The sequence below is a fragment of the Colossoma macropomum genome, unplaced genomic scaffold, assembly GCF_904425465.1.
Source record: "Colossoma macropomum unplaced genomic scaffold, Colossoma_macropomum, whole genome shotgun sequence".
Classification (NCBI taxonomy): Eukaryota; Metazoa; Chordata; class Actinopteri; order Characiformes; family Serrasalmidae; genus Colossoma; species Colossoma macropomum.
In genome coordinates, this window is record NW_023494800.1 from 15315843 (window position 1) to 15329549 (window position 13707).

The 13707-nt window shown below is 40.5% G+C and overlaps 1 protein-coding gene across 1 annotated transcript; it reads right to left on the reverse strand.

Annotated features, from left to right (window-relative positions):
* Nucleotides 1–108: 108 nt before the first annotated feature.
* On the reverse strand, nt 109–11876 carry LOC118820325 (V-set and immunoglobulin domain-containing protein 10-like 2). The gene is made up of 12 exons (XM_036588621.1): nt 11688–11876; nt 10037–10390; nt 8470–8745; nt 8106–8381; nt 5807–6064; nt 5382–5642; nt 4970–5269; nt 2345–2632; nt 1299–1421; nt 1152–1176; nt 923–1029; nt 109–493 (listed from the first exon to the last, which is right to left on the reverse strand). The coding sequence occupies exons 1-12, from the start codon at nt 11755–11757 to the stop codon at nt 393–395; spliced, it is 2439 nt and encodes an 812-aa protein (XP_036444514.1). The 5' UTR covers nt 11758–11876; the 3' UTR covers nt 109–392.
* Nucleotides 11877–13707: the final 1831 nt, after the last annotated feature.

The following is a 13707-nucleotide window of genomic DNA, read 5'->3' on the forward strand; positions in this document are numbered from 1 at the left end:
AGAAAAAAGTATTGTGAATGAGACTGTTAGAACTGTAGAGTATTGTAACACACAATGCTTATGACTTTTATGGATCAGTTTTGACTGTTTTCAAAGACTGTCAGTAGAAAATGTTTTCAGAAATAAACAACGTATTTGTGACCAGGTCTGCTAATGCTAGAATTGTATTTCTATCGAAAGTACAGTTCCGAAAATGCTACAGTGATGCAATAAGAGTGGCTTGATAATGAGCGAGTAAACATGACTTCAAAATTCTACCTAAAACTACCTTGTAGTACAAAACCAGTCTCTAAACAGTGTCCACGTTATTGTAAATGCAGAATCATGAATTCTCCAGGTAAGATTTCAGTGTTCAGATTGAAGAAGTCTGTAGTGTGCTGTATATTGAAACTCTAGCTTGAGGCCATCACAGTGATGGTGACGTTAACTGGTTCATCCCCTGGGGGCAGGTTGGTGGGTGTCGCAGTGGGTCGTGGTAGTGCCATAGATGGTCCTGGAAAAGACAGCGTTAACTTATATTTACATTTTTTTCTCACGGAGGATTGATATTCACTCAAAGTGAACATGGCTCCTTGCAGTAAAAACAACCTAGGACTTTTCCATGTGCAGCACAGTATTTAACATTTAAAGCAGCATTTTGTAGCCAACACTTAATGTAACATTCAGGAGCGGCTTTATGAGTATACTTTGTTCTCATGGAAGGGACTGACTGGCCTCAAGCTAGGAGAACTCACTTTCTACATGGGGGTGTAGAACTAAGTCACGTTTGGAGATACTGACAAAGTCAAGCATTTACAGAAATATGAAGTTAATGCTCGTTCTCAGAATTAAGTTTTAGAGAGGTAAAGATCTAAATTCTGCTGCTAGCCCTGGACCAATTTTGTAACACAATTCAACAAAAAATTGTGTAGGTTTGCACTACCTGGACTAGTGGAGGGGCTCGTCTCTCCTCGGTCTCCCTCTCCTTCTGCTCCGCCAACAACCTCATCCTCAGGGTAGTTGATATTTTCTCTGGACTGGCTGTTCTGCCTGAAAGACCAAATGCTTCTACCTTTATACATAGATATACACCAGCTTCATTTGCCCTCTACGTTAGGTGCAATTTACAAAATTATCAACTAAGAAATAATTATCCAGATTGTAATCCATACCTGCCAAATATCAAATCATGAAGTCCTGCAGAAATGAGTTTGAAAAACACATTAGTGTGGACGAACAAGGACAAAAAAAAAAATCACAGCTGTGTTAAACTGGACTTTCTGTATAAAAACATGCTTGCTGTGTGATGAGACACTCACGTGGGTTGTTGTTGCGGTTCCTCACTACATACATGAAGAGCAATACAGTAGCTATTGTTGCCACAAGCATGCCTCCTATGGCTGCTCCAATAACAGCAGGATAGGCATTAAAGCCTGGGAGAGCTGGAAAACAGCAGATCAATTTCAGCCTCACAGAGCTGAAAGTAAAGATGCATTATATAAAAATCATCGTTCATTTTTGAACGAGAAGCCATGATGCTCTGAGAGCCAATCTGATCTACTTCAGGGCGTAGATTTTCCACAATGTTATCTTTTTTTTAAATTTAGAGTGTCTTCACTAATTTAGTATCCTTCACTAATATTTTACCTAGACTCATCAACTGTTAAAAAAAAAGAGAAAAAATAACAGTCCAACAGCAAAACAAGGAAAGGTCAAAGGAAGTAGGTAAGGACTAGATCAAGTAAAGGCATAGAGTGGCAGTAATGTATAGAGATTTGCATTTGTGATGAAGTGGCTGAATTGTGCATTTCACCTGGGTAGACAAACAAAAAAGAGACATTTCACATTGTTTGCTCACAACTACTGGCATTAAAGCAAAAGCTTGTATAAAACAGTAAATATTACAGAGCCATGCTTAGTTTCACAAGAGCATCAGAGCCTTAACAACTTTTTAGATTGATGTTCAAGGTCATAACCATCGGATGTCATTGGATGCTTTTGAGAAACTGAGTGCTTGTCAATCGACTTATGTGTTTTATGTTAAATTTTTTTGTTTGATTTATTCTCCTAGTTTTTCTGTGTCATAAGTTTTATAGCTCTCTCCCCTGTTGCATGACAGTACCACCAGTCTGAATGAAGGGTGTATGGTAGCACTATAAACACCCCCTCTCATCTTTATGAAATGGAGGAGCATGCACAGTGCTCAACCATGAGGATGACTTACTGGATGATGCTTTTTTGGCAACAGAGGAGAGAGACCCAGCTGACCGCTCCTCCTAGTGAGAAAGTGGCCATGTGTACTTTAGTGGTTCCTGAACACGGAATGTAAACTATAAAATTGATGCATTGTCGCATCAGTTCCCACCTGGGCTCTTGACCTCTGAGGGATGTCCGATGGTTCGGTGATTGACAGCTGTAATGCGGAAAGCATATTTGCCAAAGGGATCCAGGTTGTTGATCTGGTAGTTGCGGGTGCTGGGCTCCAAATCTACTGCCACTTTCTGCCAGAGAGGGCCAGAGAGCCTTTGGTGCTCAATGAAGAACCCGGTGATGTTACCATCGGCTTGAATCAGCCACTCCACATTAACATCTGTACGTCGATGGCTGCTGTATATGATCCTACTGATGGTCACGTTTGGAGGCATTGGATATCCTGAATCAGATGAAAAATAAAATTCAGTAGGTAGTGGTAAGTAACATGATTGTCTTGTGAAAATGACTGTATTTTAAGATTATGTAGATTCAGTGAAAATCGTAATTTGATCACAATTTGCTATTGCTTTCTTTTCAAGAATATCTCTCACTATCATATATAACTGGAAACGGTACTATTGATTCCTTTGTCACGGAGGCCTCAACTGGTAGCCAGTCAAGTTCCTGGTAGCAGCTCTTAGTCTGGAACTTGTTATTCATTGTCTGCCAGTGAATTTTTTAACTTGGCCTTTGGTTACGATTAAAGGTGCAGCCGTGGTCTTGGATATTAAATAAACCCTTCATTTGTATTCTGGTCCCTAAACATGTACTCAAGAGTTTAGCTTCAGTTTTGTTCACAAAAACCGTACGTGTTAATGAGCTGCTCATCTCTACATGTGGAGAGAGGGTCCAATGCACTGCAATCATTTTCAGGTAGAAAAAGATGACTGCAACAAACAGGTTTGCAGATCTGTTTCCATATGTTTCCTGGAGAAGGTCGCCATGGCAATAGGTCTGCCCAGAATCTGTCTCTGGCCACGGTTTTCAGCTCTTCTCCAGATGTTCTCAAGCCAACTGGGTGAAATAATTTCTGAAATGCAACTTTGGTTGCCCCTGCTTGTCCCCTTTTTTGAAAACTGGGACCAGTCCTGAGGCACTGTATCCAATCTCCATGCAACATGCAACCACTCAGCCCTGCCCAATGCATTCAACATTTCTAGATGAATTTTATCCACCCCTGCAGCCCCATCACTATGATGGTAACACCAAAATAGTCACAATGATAGGAAGCCATATCTACCAGATTTAGGAGTGCTCCTTTTATTCTTCAGTAATATCCCCTGTAGCACTCAAGACTGCCCAAGAATAACTTGGGAGAGGTCTCATCTTCCCCTCTTGAAGTGCCTGAAGTTTTCTGAGGTTGTCTAAAAGTCTTTCTCCATGGCCACTGTAAACTCCTATGCCAAAGCTTTCACTTGCATAGATGCTATTACAGTAGCCCTTGTAGCTATCTGATACCTCCCAACTGAAGCTGGCTGTTTGCAGACGGACCTTCTGGGTTTACCCTGTACACCTGCCCCATGCACCAAATCCAACTCCTCACCAAGTAGTGATCCAGTAATGACAGCTTTGTCCTTCCCTTCACCTGAGTGTCCATTGACCTTTAGCTCAAGGTGCTCTGGTACAAAGTGTAGTTATGGGCAACGTTATGTTGGAACATGGTGTTTTCTGACAGTCTGACTTCCTGACAGAGTATGACTTGAGGCCTAACTGTTCACTGCTCAGGTTGGGATAGGGGAGGCCATTCTTTTCAATTGTATCCCAATTATATCTCCATGTATCTCAATCATTCTGGATATATGCACATTGAAGGTTCCAGTGGAACTACGCAGAGTAAGTGGGAGAAACATCCTTCTCCAGGCTGAATTCTTTGAATTGTTATTTAGTGAGAAGAGTCAGAGTTTTTGTTCCTGAGACACACAGTCTTATAGAAGTAACCCTCTTACCCATTGAGACAACTTCCATTGCACAGCCATTGGGATTTGGCAGTATCCCCACACTTACTTGGGATGTTTCTGCTGTGGTAACTCCAGAGTAGGATGAAAACCACCCTGAGTCAGGATATTTGGTACCAGACCCACCAACTCAGACTCTTTCTGCACTAGAGATATGACATTCCTCATTTCAAAAGCCAGTGTCTATTTGCAAAGGTCCAGTCTATGTAACAGTCAGTTACATAACAAGTCATCTCTTGTTGACTGGCATAGCACCTGATCCCTACCATTGACTTAGCAAAAGGAGAGCCTTAGCAAACTTAGCAAAACTAAGTTTGCTAAGTTTGCTAACCAAGTGACTTAGCAAAAGGAGAGCCCACAAGATGACTTTACTGTGCTATTTATGGCTGAGCCTGGGTTACACAGTTGGCCTGGTTACCAAACTCCTGCCAATGGACATGACCCCCAGGCATGACTCCGGGGTGGTGTACACTTTGTTTTTTTCTACCTTACCTGGGGTTCTGGATCTGTGGGATTAATCCTTGTGTGACCTATTTCCTCAGATCTGTTCATCAAAAACCCTACTATGAGGTTCACTTAAGCATGTAAGCCACTCCTCTGTGACAAAGAGTTTGTCCCCAAGGGGGTATAAACAAGATGTACATCATTAAGCAAAAACAGAACATTGCACCTAGGATCGTTCCTCTAATCATTTTGATCTGAGAGACAATCAAACTGCAGTTTATTCTATGCAATTATAGAATCTGTAAATCTGTGTCTGCCTTATCTTATAGTACACTTACTCATCACCAGCAGCCTGATGGGGATCTCTGCTCCTCCAACAGCATTGATAGCAGAACACCAGTACTGACCACTGTCAACTGTGCCATCTGTCTCCCGCACCGTCAGGTTGGACCAGGCTGCAGCTTGCTGAAGGATGTACTTTTTGGGTGTGTCACTGTTATCTACCTTCTGCTTCATGTTGTTGTACCAGGTGATCTCAGTTACTGCAGGGTAGTTTTTGCTCAGTATGCAGGTGAGCTGGACATCATTGCCCTCGTACACTGAAACCACACTGCGCTGAGTCATTAAGACTGGTGCCTCTGGAAGAAAGAGAAGAGTAAAGAACGACTGCACTATAAAATAAATTGATCCTTTCACTATGAACTACTTTAAACAGCAATCAAACATTGTGTCCTGATATTTTTTACTTACCCAGTTTTAACACACACATCTTGCTCTCTTTATTTAGTGGGTGTTTGGCATGGCACACAAAGGCTTTGCCACTGTAGGTGGAACTGGAGCGTAACACAAGGATGTTGGAGTTCTCCTCAGACGTGCCCTGCATGTCTACTGAATCAGAGGCCCACCACAGCAGAGCCCGAGGGAAACCACCCTCCCAGGAGCAAGACAGCATCAAGTATTCATTATTGCGAGTTGTGTATGCTGAACACTGGGGTTCTCCATAGGGCAGCCCTTGGAACAATAAGGACAATTTTTTCTCTGTTTTTGCTCAATAGCACCTAAAACTCAGTTGAGAAACTTTGGGTCACAAATTATTCAATTCATACCAATGAAATGTAAAGCTCTAAATTCATAAAGATAGTTAGGACTGAGGTTAGTTCAGTCATGGTACTCACATGTCTTAGTGCTACAGCGTTGAGCGACATTTAATGTAAGATGGGAGCCATAGCAAGTGAATACAGAGTTATTAGTGGTCTCAGGCCCTGGCTGAATCCAGGTGATGTTAGTGGTTCCTTGGATGTTGTTTCCATGTACAGATTGGCTCCAGCTGAGCGTAGCTGGAGGGTAACCCCCCTCCCATGAACAGAAGAGGGCCAAGTCATTGTAGTTATTAACTGGCAAGATGGAACAATATGGTGCACCGTCTGGTGGATCTGTGGAAAGAAACCCATTGTATAAAATAGTAGGGATCCAGCGTAACCAGGGCCAGTAGAAACAAGGGCTAGAGGCAAAGTGATGCTCCATGGATTTAAGCCAGGAAGTCAGCTGCTATGTAGCTTAAATAATCAGAAACGATATGTCACTTTACTCGGTAAGTGTGGCAGTGTATATTAGGCATGGTATGCAGATAACAGTTAATGTGCAACATAAATGGTCTTAATACTAATAAATATGATATACAGTACAAACCTCAATTCCAAAAAACAGGATGGGACAGTATGTAAACCGCTAAAAAAACAAAAAGCGGTCATTAGTAAATTCTGTTTGGTCTGTATTCAATTGAAAATAGGACAAAAACATGATATTTAAATTTTATGTTAGTGACCATGTGGAAGGTTTTCTTCTTTGGCCTGGAAAATACCACGTCCAATATTTCCTTAAACAATATGAAAGGTTGACTCGACCACAGACAAACTCGCAGAGTCAGAGTTGTTCTCAGTGGTGATGATAGGAACCAGACGTCTGAAAAGTTTAATGCCTCCAAAAGCTCCCTTACAGAAAGTTACTACATCACCTGGATGTGAACTAGGCCTGTCCTGGATGCTCCTTTTACCCAAACATGATTGCATCACCTCTTTTCACAACTTTACTAGTCTTAAATTGCTGCTTTCATAACTTTTTTGGAAAGTATTGCAAGCATCAGTTTCAGAATGAGCATATATTTTGGAAAAAAAGAAAAAAAAACACTAAAGCTGATAAAGTAAAATACTAAATATCGGTAACAATTTATTTCGAGTGGTGCTTTGTAGATTATTAACTAACTCTTAACAGTTTATCAGTAAAACATCAACAACACATCAGTGAAGTAGCAGTAGTGAAGCACCTGAATGCATTGAAGTAAATATATTGAAGATGTACTGCTGATACATTACTTACATTAAGTAGATGTACTGTTAGTGTTACTTCCATTACCCAAAACCAAAACCTAACCCTAACCTTAACCTCAACCGAAAATCTAACCCTCTAACTCGTTACTGAGAGTCCGTTAAGTGTTTGTTTCATCTAAAAAGCACTCAGAATAAAGCGTCACCTAAATATCTTGTCTTTGTACAATTTTTATTTAAATACAGGTCAAAGTGGATTTACAAATCAATGCTTTCTGTTTTTATTTGTAGTTCACATACTGATGATCTTTTGAGAGTGATGTGTCTCTTCCATCTGTGGACACTAGATGGGGCTGACGAGGAGATAAGACTTTTTCTCTATTTACTGAGCTACAGCTGTTTAACTTGACAGCTTTTTGAAATGGTGTTCTTTTGTGTTTTTTTTCACATCTGATGGAGGCCTTGCATGTGAGCCGAAACGTCATGGCTTTAACCAAATAAAGTTGCCCTTTTGCTGAGGATAGAGTGAGTGTTGCACATTTGTAGAGAGAACTTTTTTAACTTCACCTATATTTGGTGGAAACCTTTTTTTCTTCATCTAGTTCCCATACAGTCCCAACATTTTTTGAATTGAGGTATTTTTGTATTGTCTAATACTCACACATAACAAAGTATTTGACTATTCTAGACATTACAAGCAGCTGGATAGTGCTGTCCTGTGCACTCAGCCTAATTTTAGGAGGAAAGAGAAAAATATTTCAAGGTGTATTCATTTTGATCTTTATGCATTTCTGAAATCATGACAAGACACCCATTTATTGCTTGTCATGAAATGGTGAGAATAATCATACCAGCTTTATACCTTGTGTGTCTTTCCAGAACTGTCAGAAAATTGCCTTCACCTCCTCCAGATGCTTGTCACAGGTAGAAGACACTGTTTTGCTGGATATCCCCAGTCAGCCACAGTGGACGTTTGATAGTGTTTTTGTGTGTGTGCATGTGTGCGTGTGGGAGAAGGTATAAGAGGAAGCATAGGTGGGAATGATGGAAAGCAAATGAAAGCTGAGATGAAAGCACACTAGAAGTCTACCCAAAGAGGTTTCATGGACAGAGCAGTTGACCATGACTTATGGCATACAGGAGCACTCACAGTAGACGGTGAGAGTGATGGTTTTCTTGGAGCGGGTGTTGAGGTAAGTGTTCTGAGCCAGACAGGCATAGTTGCCAGTATGCATTCGCAGAATCTTGGTGATGGTGAGCTGTGGTCCAGTGTAGACCTGGGAGTTGTTGTAGAACCAGACATACTGACTGGGAGGATTAGAGAGGGCTTGACACATAAGGGAAACAGTCTCTTTCTCCAGGGCTGAGTAGCCTCGCTCTGTTACTGAGTAAGGTGTAACATCGATCTGAGGCAAGTCTGGACCATCTAAATAGAGGACATCAAGCAAAGATCAGCACTGCATGGAATGTCCCAAAGGAAGCATAGGTTGTCAGGCATGACAGTTTTTACTCACATATGACATCTAACCAGATACGGTCACTGCGCTGCTGGTTGACCTCGTTCCTGGCCAGGCACCTGTACCAGCCGGTGTGGTTGCGGGTGACCCAGGTGACATTGACCAGACTGCGATTGCTCTCAGCCAGTGTAGTTACCAGCCCACTGCGGCTCTCCTGCTCCCATATGTAGTTAACAGGGTCTGTGCCATTCTCCAGACCACAGCGCATCCACACTGATGTGCCTTCCACAGGTGAGGAGTCACTCAGTAGAATATAGGGTTTGGACACAGGCACTGTGGAGCACATTGCAGTATTAAAGAGATCAGTTTGTTAACATAAGAAAATACTGCTTCCAAAAGATCATTCAGTGACAATTTATTTTTTGAGTGGTCCTTATGAGATGAAAAAAACACTCAACAGACTCTCAGTTGTTAAAAAACGTATGAGAGTTAGGATTAGGTTTTGGGTTAAGGTTAAGGTTAGGGTTAGGATTACGGCTAGGGTGAGGGTTAGGTTTTGGGTAAGGTTGGGTAAGGCTAGGTTTTGTGTAATGGAAGTAACATATTAACATTAACAAATTAATACATTTACTTAATGTAATTAATGCATCAGCAGTACATCTGCAAGATATTCACTTCAAAGTATTCAGGTGCTTCACTACTGCTACTTCACTGATATGTTGTTAATGTGTTACTGATATTCTGTTTAGAGTTTATTAATCATCTACAAAGGACCACTCCAAATAAAGTGTTACCCATCATTCTATATGAACTATCATAAACAGTGTAACTTGGCCATTTTAGAGCTGTTAGATGGTTTTAGAGCTCTTAGATGGTTCAATATGTAATTTACTGTTGGTCCTTGCGTTTAAGTTTAGATGGAACCATTTATAAAACAGAAAGTAAAACCCAAAAATAATGATCAACAGCTAATGATACTTAAATAGTTGCCTAAAAACTAAAACCATGTCAAATAGTTCTCTTAAATAATCACAGTGGTACTTTGTTCCCTTCAGTGCGTCTCATTTAAAGGGACACTCTGGCCAAAATGGAAAATGTAACCATTACAGCCTCTGTTGAAAAGTATGCGTACTTGTGCCCTACAGCAGTGCCACAGTATTCCCAGGAGAGGGATTTTCTGGTTTAAAGATGAGCAAATCCCTCTTTAATTTATGTATTTTGATGATGGACGGAACTACAGGTGCTTTGGGGCAGGTTGTTTGAAGTGTTTTTTCCTGTTTTTTTTTCCTCCCTGCTAACTGGCTAATGAAAAACCAAGCCAGTTATCTACCATTACTGCTAGGAAGATGGATATCATGTCTGTATTCATAGGCTACTTCGTCAGATGCTAGCAGTCTTTACAGGGGATTCCCAATGATTGTATGACATATTTGCACAATGCCTGCTGGGTATAGTAGTGAGAAAACAGTGATGGATGAAAAGGCAAAAAGGATCCAAAATCGTGAGGCAAAGGGCAATACTGCGTACAGCATCCTGCAGAACATGACAAATACATTAAATGCTAAATTTAGGCTGAAATGCCACACTGATTAATCTTTGTCAGATTTTCTTTGTCAGCACTAACCTAGAACCCGCAGATACACAAAGTAGTAGTAGAGTCTGGCTCCCTCAGCAGTGTCGTACAGAGCCTGGCAGGTGTACAAACCCTCTGCAGCTAGAGGAAGCTTCTCTATGGACAGAGATGCACTGTTGGTGATGACATTCAGATCACCCAAATCTTTGGCTAGTTGCTGCAGCTTTGGACCCTTGCCAAAGTTGTACACCACAGCTCGAATAGTGTCTGTGCCTGGTTTGGTGAAGCCCCAGATGTAGACATCAGGGAGGGTGGTGCCACATTCCAGAATCACTCCTTTATCCACCACTCCATTGGTCCTGGTCTCTCTGTACACCACTTGCCCTGGATCCAAGATCTCTAGCCCTGAGAGGACAGTATATTAAAGCATTCACCAGACGAAACATTGTAAATTTCTATGCATTTTACAGACCACAAATACATGCATGCACAAAGCTCAGTGACGCGGGATAGCGGTGACCTAGGATATTATTACCATTTAGGCTATCGAGTTACTGAGCTACCTCAGTGTGGCTAGGGTCTAGGGTACCCTTCTAATTCACTGCCTGCGGACAATATTTATGCCTAAAAAATGATCTGAAATTAATGTTAAAATGTTTGAGGTGCCATTTTGCCATTGTAACTCTTAGAAAAAAATCAACTATTTTTCAACGTTGAATGCAGGAAAAACGTATTCAACCATTAAAAAATGTGTTAACAATATCTCATGTTTTACAAGGTTTTCTTTGCCGTCAGTGGCTTAAATGAGGAATAGTGACCGTTTTAAGCACAGAATTAGCAAATATACAAAATGTGGTTAACATACTAAAGACTCAAGGACATTAAGGACATTCTAATGACTACATTAAATTGTATTTTCTAAATGAATAAGTTACTTAATTTGGTTTAAGATACTTAATCATTAATTTTGGTAACAGGATTATGCTTTCAAAGTGACTGCCAGTCAGTATCATGGTATCACTGAAAATGAAGAGAAAAGAATCTGAGAACTTTGGATGATACAAATTATTCCACATATTTCATATGGGTGAATGTGTTCTGGTAAGAGTTGAGAGAATATTGAGGGACTAAAAATTGTATAAAACCTATAATGGATGACTCATGAAAAAAGAAGAATTAAACATTACATATTCCCATATAAATGCAAAAATAAAAAGAGCTTTGAAGTATTTTAATGATTATATTTCAAGGTGAAGTGTCATTATAGTGACCTGGAACAGACAAAATATTGTTTTCCAAGTGCTACAGACAGACTTCTCATAAGTTGTCTAAAACATGAACATAAGTTATTGTGATGGGCACTTCTCCAATGTTCAAAATGTTTTTCATCTTAGCATATATATTTGTAAATATAATATCAGTGGGACACACATGGCACCTCATTCATGAAATCACCACTTAAAAAAATAAATTGTGTGACAATAATGAATCATTTACAATAATATTATGCACTACATTTCTACACAAGCAATATTTCTGACGTTTAGAGATTTGCTGGTTATATGTAAAATAAAACATTATTTGAATGAAATATAACAAAGCTGCATTGAAAATATTGACCAAAATTTCTGTAAACTAAAAATTGTTTAATGAGAAAAAATATCTGTAAAATTGCAGTTGACCTCTGTGTATGACCTCTTACCATTCAGGAAGAGAGGCAGCAGCAAAACAGTTAGGGAGAAGCCTGGCAACCCTAACAGTCTGTGTACCATGGTGCCATGACGCTCGGGTGACCAGTGCCGTGTCCTTTATGGGGAAAAAAGTCCTCAAAAGTCACAAAAAACAATGAAGAATATCCTGAAAACGTACAGCGTTCTGTCCAAGCACTGAGTCCGGCTAGTGTAAACAGGCAGTGAGAAACTGAGTGGGAGCTGATCGAGTCTCTGTAAACTGATTTGGCTTGAATTATTCACCAATCGCCCCCTCCACCTGTAGGAATGCAGTAGAGTAGAGAGGAGAGACAGGGTTTAGGATGACGCGATGATACCTCTGCATCATGCATTATTTAAGGAGCAGGGATGGATAGCCATTCTAACATTCCATTACACTCAGAAGGCCGGGAACCCACCAACACAAACTCTGTTCAAACATGATCATTTACGTACTTATTTTTGTGCATAATTAAAATACAAACTATCACAGATAATTTATTTTCTAGTTTCCAGTTTGGCTACGTTTTTCTGTTTTATGTTAAACATGTCCACTTCAGGAAAGCTACCACAGCAAACCAAAATCAGAATAGTTCAAAATGAATCGTTTCTTGCATGATGTCACCTGAACTGACTACTGTTATTAAAGAAAGAGCTTTAATAGACACAGCTGCTTTTCAGTGGGCACTCATGCCATGAAAGGAAGCACTTTAATCACAGATGATGACTAACTCTGCTCATCTGTGGGCTCATCCTTCCCTCAGTCTGAGGTCAGTATTATGTGAATGTCTGTTAGAGAGTCGTGTTTCAAGTAACAGCACTATAGTGTTCAGCCAGGTAAAGGAAACTAAGAGCTCCCTACATTCATTGATGAGATTCTCATGTTACGCTTTCATGTAATGTGAACAAACACACTAGTAGAGATGCTCTCAAAAGCAAACACAGATGCACAATATTGAACAGCAATTTAACAGACATGCTGGAGTTTTGAAGTAATGAAATTCCTTCTACAGATTTGTTTACTGGAGGGTATTTTTTAACCCTTGGTGTTTATGTTTTTGTTACTCAGTGGTCTGGTGGACCCACCATATTATTTTTTTTTAAATTAATACAGCCATAACAAGTTATATAAAAATACCTGATGTTTAAAGTATCACAAGTGACCAGCGTAGGGTTCTCCTTTAGCAGCTGTAGCCGTCAGCAGCCTGTCCATGTTGTCCACCTTCACCAGGGATGGGGCCGCTACTTTTTGTAGTTAGCTACAAATTTTTGTAGCTAATAGCTGTAGCCGCTACAGTTTTATGAAATGTAGCTAATAGCTGTAGCACCTACTAATTTTTGTGTAGCTATGGTGATAATTTTTGCTTCAATTTCGCTACAGGCTTCAGGCAATCCGCGCAAAATCTGAACCATAGAACGCGGCCGTTAACTGGGCTGGTGGTGACGGTGCAATCCTGACTGAGCCGCGGACAGTTCCAGCAAACGGGCACGCGCTGATCACCCCTTAATAGTAGACTTAACGCAGGGGGTCGCAACTGAAATGTTAAGAAGAGCCATTTTGTCCTTTCAACAAAAATGAAACCACCTTGGGAGCCACAGCATTTTATGTCTGTTTTACCATCTTGGCTGCAAGTATGTCTCAGTGTGCAACTGCAAATAAGTCCATTCATCTCCAAATTATTGATGTTCGTCTTAAATCTTTCTCTTTGCCTTTTCGTTATCTGCGTTGCTGTGTGACCAGCAGTCTGCACATCAGTCTTCAGCGTTAAAGGTTGGTGAATTAGCAGTTTGTGTTAACTCCTGCGTTTAAGATCGTTTTTTGTGAAAACTGATTGTTAGAACTGTGTGTTATAACAATTTTGCAGTAAAGGAGGATTATGTTATTTTACCTAAAAATCTAGTTCTGCTGTGGAGCCACAACAGATCTGCAGCAGTGGAGAGATTATTCAGGCCTGATTCTGACCCCAAACAGGACCAGGGTCACTGATGAGGATTTTGAGGCTAAAGTGTTGC

What these genes read in the sequence shown, in the direction of transcription:
- LOC118820325 (XM_036588621.1), bottom strand. Translation starts at nt 11,757, where the DNA reads ATGGTACACAGACTGTTAGGGTTGCCAGGCTTCTCCCTAACTGTTTTG. An exon ending in TATCTGGTTAGATGTCATAT is followed by an intron (nt 8,382 to 8,469) that starts GTGAGTAAAAAC and finishes TCCTCTATTTAG; the next exon opens with ATGGTCCAGACTTGCCTCAG. An exon ending in CATCACTCTCACCGTCTACT is followed by an intron (nt 6,065 to 8,105) that starts GTGAGTGCTCCT and finishes TTCTTTCCACAG; the next exon opens with ATCCACCAGACGGTGCACCA.